Source organism: Diprion similis, chromosome 4 (genome assembly GCF_021155765.1).
Source record: "Diprion similis isolate iyDipSimi1 chromosome 4, iyDipSimi1.1, whole genome shotgun sequence".
Lineage (NCBI taxonomy): Eukaryota > Metazoa > Arthropoda > Insecta > Hymenoptera > Diprionidae > Diprion > Diprion similis.
The window spans coordinates 13,479,025-13,494,545 of record NC_060108.1 but is presented as its reverse complement, the minus strand read 5'-3'; the positions used below and the strand labels follow the sequence as shown (position 1 = coordinate 13,494,545).

Here is a 15,521-nt window from a genome sequence, read left to right as displayed (position 1 = left end):
GATATAGCTGACAAAGCGCCAGCTCTTTACAAACGCCTATCAAATATCGATGACGTTAATGAATTCGCCCGGTTTTATATACCACGCTGCATGAATATTCTGATTAAGAATTTCTGAAATTTCAAACCGTCGTTTTATACCGGTCTAGTTCACCTATTTTACGCAGCCAGGTAGCCAATCGGCCGTGAGAATGAAATTTCCATGAATTGATTCGAAGTTGATATTATCGATTAATAGGAATATTTGTAGATTTAACGGTTGAATTATACAGAGGCAGGTAAACAACTCTGCAGAAATATCTCTCCAGCACCGATTTTCGAACAAAATTTATATATAATTGTGAATTTCTAGTTCGTGAATATAGAGGGTCGTGAATTTCCTTTGAATCGAAAATTACTCGGTACTTTCATTTATTCGGAGAGCCATGAAATTTTATTGCCAAAGGCTCTTCTTCCTTTCTCTCCAGATATTAGTCGGAGATGTGAATATCCTTGATAAAAACTGGGGGGGGGGGGGGGGGAGAGGGAGGCGATTACTCCGCAATGATTAGATTTTATAAAACCAATCTTCGAGTATAACCCAGTGCACATAAGAAATTGGCAACGTGTTTTACGCGTGTAAAATATTTTAACAGAAGTTCGTCGCGTTTCAACCAAGTATATAAACTCTACGACTGTAGCACATTTCAAAATTTACATATAATATCTGTTCCGATGATTGAAAGCATTTTTTTTTTCTTTTTACGCTACGGTACATATATCGTCACCAGACTGGTGAAATTTTATATTCCGACAGTGATCGTTGCGATTTTGAATCCCGCCGAATGAAATGCAAAAAAAATAAAGAAAAGAGAAGAAAAAAAAAGACTACCAGTCCGTGCAAAATATAACAAAGAAGAAAACAACTTGTGAATTCACCTCGTGACGATTTTTCACTGCTTTGTAAGAGAAAAAGGCTGATTGCAAACATGTCTGGAATTTTCATACAAGCAACGATAACTGAGCTTATCCGTTTCACGTCGGTTTGTATGATAAGAATTTTCCTCATTAACTTTTCTTACTCTCCTCGGTATTCAAGGGTAAAATTCGCTACTTCGAAAGACAAGCCCACGCTTCAAAAGAGGGTAAAAGTGGATCAGTTGACATGTAAAGTCAGAGGGGGATGATGCAAGTCGGTCGTACATCTTCTTCGTAGACCGTCGGAGAGAGAGAAAGTGGGGCGAATCCAATTAGGCGAAAACACCATAAGGCGCAGGGGGCGGCGTATATAATACTCGGCGGCGAGATAACCGGAACGAGGTCTGTTTGAGGTCGAAGTTCAACGTGTGGCCGTTGCGGGGAGTGGTTGAAGGGCGTAGGTGGATGGTGGAGGGGGGTGGAGGGGGGGGGGCACGCGGGTTATCTCTGGCTCTCACGTGCATGAAGGCGCCCGGCCAAGTCTGGCTTCGTCGAGAACCAGGGTAGACGATAGAAGAGAAGAGGGGAAGAGAGAACATCCACTGTCTTCTCCTTTTGTGATAAAGTGATAAAGCGATGAAGCCGCGAAATTAGGACCGAAATATTCCCCGGGAATTTCGGGAATTTCCTTTGGGGTGTGTCGGGGAGAGAGAGTGTCGAAGGGGGAGGAAGAAATGGCAACGCGAAAGCTTCTGGCTCGTGAAATCCCGATCAAGTCCCGGTCGCGGTGGGATCGCGGGCTTGTTTATCCCGAGATTCTGGCGAGTGCAAACGAGTCCTGCTTCTCTTCTCACCAGCCGCGAAAAGTCGAGATCCTTGTTTTTCGTTAAACTGACCCCAGCTCTGCAGCGTATGCTTCGTATTTTCCGATTTCCATACCGACCCGGCCTCCCTGGGTTATGGGTTATGGGTTATCGGTTATTGGTTATCCCCGATGATCCCCGCTTCCTCGAGGAACCCTGCCTCCCGACCCACAGTCAACTGGGCGAATAAATTGCCATTCGTATTCAAACGAACCTGCAGCCCACCGATGGTGGGACGACGTGTATGTTCTAAGTCACGCAAATTGAAAAAAGAAGAAGAAGAAGAAGAAGAAGAAAAAGAAAAATAAGAAGACGAAGGAAACGTACAAGGAGACGAAGAAAGTGAGGTCGAAAAAGGACACTGAGAAATAAACGCCGTATTTGTATTCGCTCCGCGAACCTTCGACCGACTTCAATAGCGCAGGGGGTGCGTATTGTGAACATCTGCCTCTATCCTGAGGGATGCCAAGGGAGCAGTTTTAACGAGTATGATGACGTGTTGTCGTCTAAAATGGAAAAATCTACGTGCTCACTTTCACAGAGTTTCTCGATCGCGAATCGGCTCACCTCGTTTGTGTTAATCGACGATTATTATAACGATGAATTGGAACAATGCCTAAATAAAATTGATACAGTCATTTTTCAACTGTATTCCGTTGAAAAAAATTTATACACTTGTCGCAAGTACCTATGGAAAGACGTGATTAGACGTCAATGCGCTCGTTGAATAGCGACTGGGGATTAATTCAGGGGGAATCCATGGTTAGAAACTTTTTCAAAGAAGCATTATTGCCTCGTGTTACAAAGATAGTCTCATAGAAATCGGTCAAAGGTAACCCTGATATTCTGAGAGGAGATTGTATGGATATATTCTATCTCTTACAATTCCTGATATGATTCTTCTGAAAACCTTTTCAATTGCCTAAGTTTGAAATTTTTATTTTCTCTCCTCAATTTTTCGAACATCAAGCAACTTTTGACGTTGTTCAAAGCTTATCCGAAACTCGCCGGTAATCCTTTGAGATCCTTTAAGATCACTTGAACTTAATGTCACTTCAATACTTCGGTGAGTTCCATGGGAAATCTCCTTCTCAAGGATTTTGGGAAAATTTATCTTACACGCTTTTTCACAATCGTTAGAAACCGTTTGAGACATCCGCTGATATACCTACACTTTCAAAACGTAAAATTTCTATAAATCTTAAATCCTGACGTCAGGTTGCCTCGGTCTCGAGACGTTCAAACGTTAACATGTCATTCCCACGACTGTGTCAAAAGATATTACACAGCTTCGTCTCACGATTATCAGAGTGGAAGCTGGCAAATATCCGAAAGTTTTGATCCTGGAAAAGCCAGCCGCTATACTCGACGTTGCCATTGAGAAATCTTTGAAAATTAACTCCGTCTAGAATCCACGCTGGTTTAATGTGGCTGAGTTTCGTGCTCCGGTATTTCGGCTGTTGTGTTCCTCCCGGTGCTGGCTGTTACTCAAGTGCCAGGATTTACTTGAGGCGAAGTAAGAGGAAGGCACGGGAAGAAGGGGAACTCCAGGAATTACCTTGAAGTTACCTAAAGGAGAGTTTCGGATGCGCCAGCAGGCGTTGTCTTCCGACGAGCAGACTCACCAACCACTGGATGCACAAATCGTGTCAGATTGATTCCGCTGTCGTTACAACTTCACATCATTATACGATGATCAGGCAACGAGCTCCCGATAATTTTCCGCTTCGATAGCTTTCCCTTCAACGCCTAGATAAATTGTTCCACAGGAAACGCGTCCCGGAATTTCCTGGGTCATGTTCAAGGATCTGTTTCTTCAGCCCTCGAAATGGCAAGTTATCGGGAGGAAATTCGTAACTGTAAGTTACACAAATAAATTTTTTTCTCCAGCACTGAAGATTCTAGAGGTTTTTTAAATCAAAAAAATCAAAAAATTTTCCTGAAAAATGCACCATGAATCGATTATCCGAAGTGATGTTTTTCACGTTCAAACAGTGAACGTATGAACTCTACTCTACTATGAATATCTCGAAGTTGTCAAACTTTATGGTACCTGAGTGGGTACTCAAAGGATAAAAAATCTACCCCCGCATTCCATGATAATCAGTTTTCCCAACTATTTCCTTAAACTTGTTGAAATGCTCACCGTTCCATCTCGGAGATCGTGTACTCGGCAATGCATGTGAACGTGTGTTCCCAACTGGGCTGTTATATTGCTGTCCGCGTCCTCGAAGAAAGGACGAGGCTCCGGAGTCGCACCGATTTCAGTCGCGAGACTTTCCTCTTCGTAGACCTGCGCAGGAAACGAATAGTGGGTTTCGTAAATTTTAAGCTTACTGATCGGAAACTGGTTCTATAATATTGTTTAGAAATTCTACGAGTCTACTTCACGGTTGGACCTTGTAACTGCTTTAACGGCGACTTTTGGTCTTTGGAAAATAGCTACTTTCAAACTTGTTAAACGAGTTGGGGATAACTTCGGTTAACTGGAAAGTACGGATCCTCGTTGAAATACGAAGTTCTACTCTACGGTGATACTGCAATAATAACCTACCTCGGTGAAAGGAGAGCTCAGCTCGTGCCAGAGGTTTTTCGGTAAGTCCTCCAGCCTTGGATACGGTTTCACAACTGAAAATTACGCAAACAGATTGTGTTAATTAGCTGTTTCGTGTTCTCTTGCTAATGTATATATGTATAATGCGAAGTGAAGGAAATTAGAAGGCTGTTGGTTTTAATGGTATGCGTACAGAGGGTGTGCGGAAATAATTTGCACGTGACTGAATGAATGTTAAAAATTACGAGACATCGATCAGTGGCTTTGATAAATTGGTTTGAGTAGCCACTTTTTAAAAGTCTTGACTACTCTTTCAGTATTCTGAATTAATATTAATTTCAAAACTAATTAATTCAATTATGTTGCAATGAAATTGTAAACTCAAAAAAACTGGGATTTTACGAACTCGTAACGAGTTTAAAATGGACCGTAAGAAAGAAAGAAAGAAAAGGAAAAAAGTGATCGTGACTGATACGGAGAAGCGGAACTTTTTTTTTATATTTATCTATTTTCTGCGACACCATAGCGAGTTTAAAATGTTTTCTTAAAATTCTTTTCAAAAAGTTAAGCGAAGTTAAACTGACACGTAACTTTGCGCGAGGGGAAAATCGTAAAGACATTTGAACGAGCCTGAAGCATACATCAGCGCGAGCTTGAAATTTCATTTCTAAAACTTACTCACTTTACTGTTCACTCATTTTCTTGAAAATAAAATAATTAAATTGTCAGAATTGCAGGTAACTAAAAAAAAACTGACTAACGTTGGTGATGAATTGATTTTCTTAGTGTTAACCAGAGAAAATTTTAAATCTTTCACATCGTACTAGAAAAATTCATTTTTTACGGACAGAATCCGTACTTCATTGCGACAGAATCGATCCAATAATTTTATTTTTTTTGTTTAGAATGATTATACTGGACATCTAACCAAAAATGAACCTCAAATTTCGAAAGATCACATTTTTTAATGCTAACAATTTAAAGGCAAAAATTCAATGAAAAAATGAATTAATCTGCTTCTCGTTAACAGTTATATACTTAGAGGTAAAAAATTTCGTGTATATTCATATCTCAATTAAAATCATCCATAATTAGTTGAATTGCTCGAATACATTTGATTTAATTCCATAAGGGGCTGAAAGTGATACAATAAAAAGAGGTTGAAAAAATAACAAATATAAATATATATCTACCTCAGGGTGACTCGAAAAAACAGCTTTTACTTTTCTCAAGTTACAAGTCATGCCATCAACCTTCCGGTTTTATTGTTTAATAAGATATTTTCGCGCTTGAGAGGCGGTGCAAGCGTTACATAGATTTTTTGTTTTTCTTTGAATATTGTATATGTGATTTATTTATGGTAACTTAACGTACACAACATTCAGGGAGAAATATTTTTACTGCCCTAAAGCGTACGCATTTTCTGATAAATCAATTTTTCTACGTGTTATTTAAATGGAAAATATCGAGAACTCAATTCTGCAAGCTCTTAGGATTTTTCGTCGGGTCTGAAACGATGCATGATGTTGTTTGGGGTTGCTAACTTGAATTTGAGGTGGTGGGAGGAAGAAAAAAACTTTTTCCGAGTCACCCTAAACTAAGTATACAAGGGTGTTTCAGAAAAAAATTATTTACGATTTTACACCGTAGAACTCCCTAACAAATTTTTCTTACGTTAAAAGAAAGTTTCTGTTAAAAAATTAGATAAATATGTGATAAATTATTATATCTTTCCTGATATGTATATTCATCTCAAAGATCACGATCCATGATTCAAAAATATATTAACCGGCAATCTTATTCTCCTAAATCAAAAGTTCGTATTGAATTTATACCTAACTGTCTTATGATACAGAATTAATAACGATAAAGTCGTTCGGTAGACTTCTCAAACATTAACTGAAGTCCTAATATTACAAGTGTCGATCTTCTTTGCGACGTAAATGTATATTACAACTGACGCAAGCAATGGAAAAAAATCTTATTCACGATAGTTGGTAAATTAAAAAAAAAAATGTATAAAAGTGAAAAATCAGCTGACTGTTCAGAGAATCTTTTTTTTAAACTAAAGGAACTTTTTCCGGGGTGTCATGGTGGAAAATTTTTTTTTTCTAAACCACCCTAATATTATTTCTTCACCGTGTATCATTATCCCGATCAGCATTACGATTGCAATATCACAAAAATGTGATAACAATTTTCCGAATTCGGTTAGCGACGAAACTTTAGTCGAAGCCTACGAGCAGCCCCTCATAAATTCCGGATCCTGCGGTACAATAGTTGTCCTTCGATGGCTTTGGAGTCTAGCTGGCCAATTTGGACAGGAGTTGAAGCGATCGACTTACCACTGCAGCCACGCTTGGCGAATATAAGGGCGAATTTAGTGCTCTGCTACATCCGGGGGTGGATGCAAAAGTAAAGGTTCTAGCTCGCGATCGACGACAATTTCACCCCCACCTGGGGGCGTTGCCTGGGGCTGCACGACGACGTCTTGAATTTTCGAAAGGTTGGCGTCGTCTCATTTTCCAATACGTAACTTCCACTTCCACCCCGTCTCACGATCAGACGTCTCGCTAACAGTCACTCGTTGTACGTATCACGTCCAGCTTTGTACGTGCAATACGTCTCAACCTCAATCTTTAACTACGTGGTACAAATCCGAGGACGGATGAAAAGATCCTCAAGTTTTTAACTTTAGATCCTCCAAAATTGTGTCTTGCGACAGAAGGATAAAAGAATAAAAAATTATTCAGGAGCTTCTTGAATTAGTACTGCATAATTTTGATTTGTCTTCATTTTTTACATGTCCTAGTTTTGAGGGGAGTTAAAAATTCTGAATAAGACTTGAAATCCATGCGTTCAGTAAAGCAAAAGAAAATACAATCGCGTATTGGAACAAATTTTCATATCGATAGTTTTATTTTTCACTAATTTTATTCCACTGAATAAATATTTCATTTTAATTCGTCGAATGAAATAATTCTTGTACACGTGAATATTAAACTTTCGATTAAGAGTCTGAAAACACGTTCATCGATTCAACGGCGGTACATTTCTTGTCATTTATTTGATAAACGAATAAAAAACGAATCACCCTGTTTTACCAAATCTCCTGTGAATACGAAACGTCTGAAAATAGGATTTGATCCGTGCCGTGAAAGGTTTTGCGTGAGAAGATCCTTACAGCGTCGTAGCCTAGCTGATATTACGGTATATACACGCGTATGCCTAAGGATGCATATTCGTGATAAGCGAGGATAAATAATCCAAGAAGGCTTTCCTCCGAGGAATTTTGCATGTTATACGTGCTTACGCATAACCCGCATTTACTCCTGGCACCTGATGTTTATAATCATAATAAATCACGGGTTCTCCTTGCATAGTCCTGAAAATACCTGTGATCAAAATCTGAGGGATTTTCGAGAAAATTAGAGGGCATGGAACGGTTTAATCTCCGGTTGAATTAGACCCGCCCGACCCTTGGCGTAGGAAAATATTCACGTATAATTAAATGAACAAGCAAAAGCTTCTCTTATCGATGACGGATTGACAGAACGCTGTACTGAGACAAGCCTAACGATTCAATCGTTCTGCTACCGCTCTGTAATATTATACCTAAATACTGCACGCGATTATAGGATGGCGGAAGTGCTTGAACGTTTTTTTTTTTTTTTTTTTAATCACTGATTAATGGGACCCATCAATTCCCATCGCGGGCGAATCGACGGTTCGAACACCTTTTACCCCTTCGCGGTCATGCCAGCAGTTCTTTTATAATTTATGGATTATAGGAAACTCGGAATTTATTGCCAATCGATTACCTAATTGGAAATTTATTAGACGTCTGCAGCTCCGCTGCATGCCGAGAAGATCACCCTCGCGAATTACTACCCCGCGTCGTCGCATTGTCATCATTCTGATTAGTTTCTCCCAGTTTCTCGACGTCTGATAATAGCTTGGTACCTGCAGCACGTCTACATATATATATATATATATATATATATATATATATATATATATATATATATATATATATATATATATATATATATATATATATATATATATATATATATATATATATATATATATATATATAATTCAGTGCAGATCGGAATTCACTTTTCGAATATAAAAGGGGAATTAATCGAAGTGAGTTATGATCGTACTTTCTTATTCGGAAATACTCGGCAATTATAATATACCGCAGCGGTCGTCATGTGAAAAAGACGAGAGTCAACCCCGCGAGAAATATCGGGACGAATTGTAGATTTTTACGATGTGGGAAGATTGAAACCTCCCAATTATCGTTGATCCGAAAGATAGAGGAAATTTTGTTGTTCACAAGTGGAAGAAATCCTGAAGATTTGCAGTTATGTTACAATGGCGAAAGCAGGGTGAAAGTCTAGGAAACTAGAACACGTGAATACAGTAGAAAGAAAGTAGTAAATTTCATATCCTTAAAGTGACAAAGTATGAGATTGCGGTTCTCGATGAACGGGAATTAAATAAAATCGGAATCTAGTGTGAAGTAAAAATTCTGCTGTGGAAAAACTACAGGCAACCCAACGGTTGATAAAGACATAAAATTCAAGTTTCTTCTACTAGACGAAAAGAAAAAAATTGTAAAATACTCAAAATACGACAATCTCGTAATAAAATTAATAAATGTATCTTTCTTAATCCAACGTGATCCACGATTTAAAGAAAATTGCATCTACTGTCAAACAAGACAAATTTCAAGCATGTAAACTCGGCGGAGTGAAGAAATGAGGAAAAGCCAGATAACCGTGACATGGAAAAACCGCGCAAGTAGGTGGATATAAAAAGGATAAATATATGTATATCGGAGTAAGAATAAGGATATAGGAGAAAAGCCGATTCAAATAAATACATAACACTTTATTTTCAATCCCCATTTACCGGGCGCCAGGACCTGGGACTGGCTCTAGCTAGCTGGTATTCGAGTATATATCTAGGTAGCGTCATATCGAGTAGAAAGATATTTCGTTCGAGCTGAGAACTGATATTCTGCACATTTTTTATCCCGCTTGAACGAGCTTGAACGAGCTACAGTCTGCAGTGAGAGAAGTTGTTCGACCGAATGAAATTTGCTCTATTTATTATCTTTGAAATCAGTTCCATTCGCTCGTCCATAATACAGGCTTATATGTACCTACTATACACCCGGTGGTTGAATACGCGCTGTCATATCGTATCCATCCCATTATGCGCACCATGATCAAGGGATGATTTGCTGAACGGCGGAAATTAACGTTTCAAGAATAGTAAAACCGCGGTCAAATTCCGCATGCATGGATAAGCACTGATAAGGATTAATCGTTGTGTGTGTGTGTGTGTGTAAGAAAAATGCGCAATAACGCAGAATATACTCACCGGGAAGCGATGCTGCATTTAGTGAACGGAACAGAAGAACCAATATGGCGGCCCCCAAGGCCTTCGGACTTCTTCTCATAGTCATGTCCGCCTCTCAGCTCATTTTTTCGATCTCCAAATATTCCGCCTCTTATTTTTTTCCCGTCGTTAACTGAAAAAACAAAATTCATACCAAATCGTGAGATCGATTCTTCTACGATCCCAATCACAGAGTAGAAATTGTAAAAAAAAAACAAAAAAAAAACAAGTACATCCCCCCCCACCCCGCACACCTCTTTTGAGACCCACCACACCGATAGAAGGTATAACATGAATTTCATTACACCCACGGTGATGGCTTACGGGCATTTTGCAATCGGTTTGATACGCCGAAGTGTATAACTTTCACGGGGTGCTGGTTAAACCAGTATTGTCCTGCATCGGGTTGGCGGCCGTAACACCCGGATATGAAACCCTGCAACAGGCGTCAGCCCCGCGTTTGTTGCTGACCATTTTCCCGCCACTTCAAAGGAACGCCGCGCCGGGCAAGGAGGGTGGAGGGTGAAACCGAGTAGCGCATTTCGAAATTCAATTACTCTCCACGCAGGTATAGTGAGAGTGGAAAATTGTGGAAATATGCAAATTGAAAAAGAAGCCATGGAACGGTGACGGAGGGTAGATGGGGGGGGGGGGGGGGATACCGCGTATAGACGATGAAGCCGGTATAACCAACGAGAGCCGATTTGGAAAAACGCACTGAGACAAAATTCTGACGAAACAATTGAGATTAGATTTATTGTTGGAATCACTTGTCAAGTTATAATGCGAGTAACTATATAGATTCATTGATGTGGTTGAAAATGTTTTATAGTTGGCGTCACAATGCAGGAAATACATTATAAAATGAAGTTATCTCAAACCATGGATACATGGTGGTCAAAAGCATTCTTAATCTACATATAATAACAGATAAAAATAATACGAACAATCGAGTTAAACGTACTATCAATAGTCAATATTTTTAGTATTTACATTGTTAGTTAGACAATCATTATACAGTATCTTGACCGGGTCATGTTGACTGGCAGAGTTTTTTCAAGCTAACGTTTATTTGTCGGGTACCAAACGAAAATTACAGTGGAGTTGATCATAAAACTTCTCAACTGAACTATAAATTTGAAACTCTACGAAGTTTCGTCTATTTGTAAATCAAAAAAAAAAAAGAAAAAAAACAGAACGTTTCTCTCAGTGTGGAAACACTCGGGGAATGAATTGTAATCAAGCACGTGAACTAATTAAAAATCAGTTCAGTGGAAAACAATGCTGTTTTATCTTCAAATACCATGAAACCAGTTACGCAGGTCTGGTAATTGAAATTAAAACCTATCACAGGCCAAAGAGCTGGAAAGTGTAAGATATAGCTCGAAAACCTCCGGACCATGACTATTGTTCAGAGCAATTTCATCTCCGGTTATTTTCCGGCCATCTTGGTCAGCTACACGAGGTGGAGGATGGGTTCTGACTCATTCGTACAAACACCGCAATATCGTACCCATTTCACGTATTACGTACTTCGTATTTACACATACATACTCCAAGTATGAAGAGAACTGATTGGCAATCTGTTCAGTTTGCCCAGTGCTGCTACAGTTTTAATCAACCTCTGCTGACGCTTAATCAGTCTCTGATAGCGCGATTATGGCTATGATTTCCACCGCGGATTATCAACCATGAAGCTGCCATGGCACCGTTGCGTGTATGGACGTTTCCGATTGATGAATTACACAAGATTAATATCGAAAGAGAAACCATGCGCCAATGATTTTTTAGGACTAGTAATGACTACCAGAGCCTTATGTCTCTGCTGAACTGACTTTAGAACTTAATTATGTACTTGAAATCAGTTCAGCTTGAAGTATAATCCTATGAATTGAAATCTTGTAGATTATTTTTACAATACTGTTTGTTTTTGGTATCTGCTCGAATTTTTTCACCGGAATGGATTCAAGTTGTTTGATTTCGAGATTAATTTTGTCCGACAAAAGAATTTTTATTTATTTATTCAGAGTCTGATGATCTGATATAAATTTATTTTTTAACCTGATCAGACGAATTCTGTGTTATTCACGAAGCTATTTTATACACTTATACAGTGCGAATGTGGGACTGTTTTGCTTTTACTATGCCAATTTTGTTGAAAACCACGTCAAAGTGATTATTGTACAATTTTACGATGAGATTATGCGGCTAGTTGTATATATACAACGTATAAACTTTTAACAGAATCCCTCGAAATCGGTGTTTCCTCAATAAAAGTCGAAACCCCTTTTCAACAACTGTCTACATAACTCGGAATTTTTCTGAGAAGATCTGTCAGAGGTTTTACAAAGCGCTTACATTTATAAAGCCGGCTCAAGAGAATAAAATAGAAAATAAAAATTCAAATGATCGTTGTATGTAGAACCCCATAATACGTGGAAGGGAAAAGAGGGTGTAATAAAATAAAGTAATCGATGTAGCTTCAGACATATTCAGAGTTTTATTTAGATATATTTACAGAATTTTGTAGTATAGATGATAGAGTTGTGTAGATAAAAAAATTTCTGTTTCTCCCTTCTCCGGAAAAATATCGTAAGACGCCGAGGATCGAAGGAACGGAGTAACAGACGAATAGCGGAACGTAGGAATCGGAGAAACCAGAAAAACGGAGTAACAGAGGAACCGGCGAATGGCAGAACGGAGAAACGGTGGAATCAGAGCCGCTACAGGAACATGGAAACGGTGGAACGGGGAACTGAGGCACAAATAAACGGGGGACCGGAGAAAGTGGACGAACAGTGGAATCGGGGGAACTAAGGCACAACTAAACGAAGGACCGGGGGAATAGAAACAACCGAGGAAACGGAGGAACGGAGCGACGTGCCTGAGTGTGGATCGACGGGGATTCGAGGTCGGATGAAGAGCGATTCGCGGATCTGTCTTCTGAGATCCTTGAGTCGACGAGGCTGCGACGGACGAAGTCCTCCGGACCTTGCCGAGTAGACGGAGTAAACGGATTGCGGAAAGTTGCGGTGAGGAAGGAGGCGATGAAAGGGGCGAATCAGCCGGGGGAAAGTCAAACAGAAGATTGTTACCGCGGATCTTCGTGATTTGATTTCGGTTAGTTTACCGAAAAACATCAACCCTGTTTCTTTTGGCAACACGTCCTGCAAGCTGCCGTCGAGGCTGACGCCAAATCCACCGTCGCCCGGCTCTCTCCGACTCTAATGAATCCATCCTGAACTTCTTCTCGTCTTCTCGTCTCCTCGTTTTCACTTCCCCATCCCCTTTGCGACCCTTCAGAGCCCCCCGCATCTCCTCGGCTTCTTTCTATTTTTCTTCTTCTTCTTTTTCTTTTCGAGCTTCTTCTCGAACGGCAACCTCGATTGTCTTATCGAAGTTTCAAATTATTTCACTGTCTGGTCCAGGCTTTCCTACATCCTCGCGTCGTTCTCTACCTCCTCCACCTCCTTTCCATCCTCGGACGATCCTGTCGGGTTGAATTTTCACTCATCGTCGGGCAGCTGCTGCCTTTGTCAGCCGCACGGCTCGGCACCACAGCGTTTTCAGGAAAATAGCCTGTTATCACGCTTTTTCGTCATGACGCCTCGGAAATACGGGTTATACCTTCAAATATAAAAAAATTCGACCCTGGGGAAACGAAGCCTATATTCAAGGTATCCTACAACTTTTAGAGAAATTCTTTTCACCGAGGTAAACAAGTTCTCTAAACGACGGAAAATTTTTCGAATTGATTCAAATTAGCGAATAGAACTTTTCTCAATATCAGAGTCACTTTATCATCGAAATCAAACCTCGTCAAAGTCCGCAAACTTAGCGTCTAACATTAGAAGTTTATAAAATTCAAAAATTTCACTTTAAAAGCAAATCCAAAAGCATAAGAATCATTTATCGCAAGTAATTCCGGGAAGTTTATTACCCTGTAAGAAGCTTTTGGTCTCTAACATTTATGCTTTAAATCAACGCTAACATCACGTCAGACGAGGCGTATAAAACTATAGCTGGAAAAGGTGCTTTTGATGCAGATTCCGTGAATACGAACGATAGATCAGATGCTGTGTTACTGATCTGGGTCCTTCCACAAGTGACCTCTTGTAAGTGAGACGAATGTCCGTCCAGACAAAAAACATATGGCAACTGTAATTGACGCGATGTAACATTCGCCATTGTGGGAGCATCGAGTGGCACTAATCGTCAGTGTTGGCACAGACTGCATTCAGGAGTCACGCCCACTTCGAAATCACGCGAACCCTCCATACATCGGGCAATTCAGTCGCCTCTTTTTGTCTCTTGAGAAACTGGGACCTAAGGGTTGTCTTGTCTCAGACGCTCCGAATCAACCCCATTAATTAGAACCCCTATACATGCCAGATGTCGCCGCCCGAGTAAGAACCATGATGGACGCGAGACTGAAATTCACTTTCCAAACACGCGCCATAAGCCTGACCTCTGATTTAGTTCGAGCGATGTGCGCGGTGTGTGAAAAGCTTGAAAATTTATTCATTCAAGCGGAAATTTTTTGGAATCTAAGCTCCAAGTTTTTCTACGATTGGGATAGAAATCACACCGTCATTGAGCTTTGAACACTTGAATCTTACGGGCAGTTTCTAAGTCACCTAAAGAGTTTAGAAAAATTCGGGAAATTTCATTAAAATATCAATTTATCTTAATGTGGTACTGGATCGTTCTTTTTCAGTTGTAACTCAACTATTTCAACAAGATACTCTTATCACTTGCTCCGCGAGAACAAACCCAGTAATATATTGAACGTAAAATGTGACAATTTAGCATGCAATATTCATTCACAGATTATATTATCGATAAAAGTTGTCAGACTTTTGAAATGGCTGAAACAAAGTGCAGAAAAATTAGCTGGAAAAAAACAATTTACATGTACCTGTAGTTCTGATTGAAAAAGGAACGAGAAAATTTTACAAATTTTTGCATTGAATGAGAATATAAAATTTTTGTGCAGACTCAAAAACCTCTTTTTCCTCTTCCTTTTAATCTTTTACGTGTAAGTTTATTTTTTCGAGCAATGATTCTCCGGTCACGTGGGCGAAATATCTGTTACCGATCGGGCATAAGATTGATTCGGTGAATCAGACACTCAGTGGTCTGAACAAAGATAAGAATCAGGACTATTCTACGCCCCGCAGAAACGGCTGTAGAATCCGATCGGATCCTTGCCAGTAGAACGCGTGCGAGTTCGCCAATCTAACGTGACTCGTAATTCATGGCGAAGGGTCCGGTCCCTTCACCTTCTACACCCTGACTGATACAGAATGCCTATGAGAGACCGAAAATTTATGAGCCGCACCGATACACGAAGGCTGCAGAATTTCAGCGCGTGTTACCCTCCAGAGGATCTTGATCCTGCAGGTATAAATAATACAGATACGCTGTATTTCTAAATTCACGGTTCTTTATATTCAGAAGAAAAGGGAGAACAGTTATTACAATTACTTCAGAAATCATCAACTCGGTTTTCCCAAGATCTCTGGATTATTGGACTCGACAATAACTCGAAATTGGATTATAGGCCGGTTTGGATAAAGTTGGTTCGTTTTTTCGTTCGACTACTCATTCAACTTGTAGAAATGATCAGATTTTGTGGGGAATCGATCGAGCCATTTCTAAACTTTTATAAGATTTTCAAAAATCTTTTGTTTTTAATTCTTATTTCCAAAAATAGTGGAATATTGTCAGAAAATTATAAAACTTAGTTTTCTTTTTCAACGATTCGGTGTAAGGTTCACGCCGCTCACTTTT

At 39.7% G+C, this 15,521-nt stretch overlaps 1 protein-coding gene and 1 long non-coding RNA gene across 2 annotated transcripts in view; one reads left to right on the top strand and one right to left on the bottom strand.

The window, feature by feature from the left end:
* Positions 1 to 15,521, bottom strand: part of LOC124405617 (obscurin) — a 189,112-nt gene that overhangs the window by 120,685 nt on the left and 52,906 nt on the right. Inside the window, exons 3-5 of the mRNA XM_046880648.1 lie at positions 9,711 to 9,861; positions 4,314 to 4,387; positions 3,906 to 4,052 (exon numbers count right to left, since the gene is read on the bottom strand). Of these exons, the coding sequence (XP_046736604.1) occupies positions 3,906 to 4,052; positions 4,314 to 4,387; positions 9,711 to 9,795 (306 nt within the window). The 5' untranslated portion in view covers positions 9,796 to 9,861. The remainder of the gene's footprint in view (positions 1 to 3,905; positions 4,053 to 4,313; positions 4,388 to 9,710; positions 9,862 to 15,521) is intronic.
* The window catches only part of LOC124405618, a 31,749-nt gene continuing 29,026 nt past the window's right edge, over positions 12,799 to 15,521 (top strand). Inside the window, exon 1 of the long non-coding RNA XR_006929126.1 lies at positions 12,799 to 12,848. This is a non-coding gene — a long non-coding RNA (uncharacterized LOC124405618). The remainder of the gene's footprint in view (positions 12,849 to 15,521) is intronic.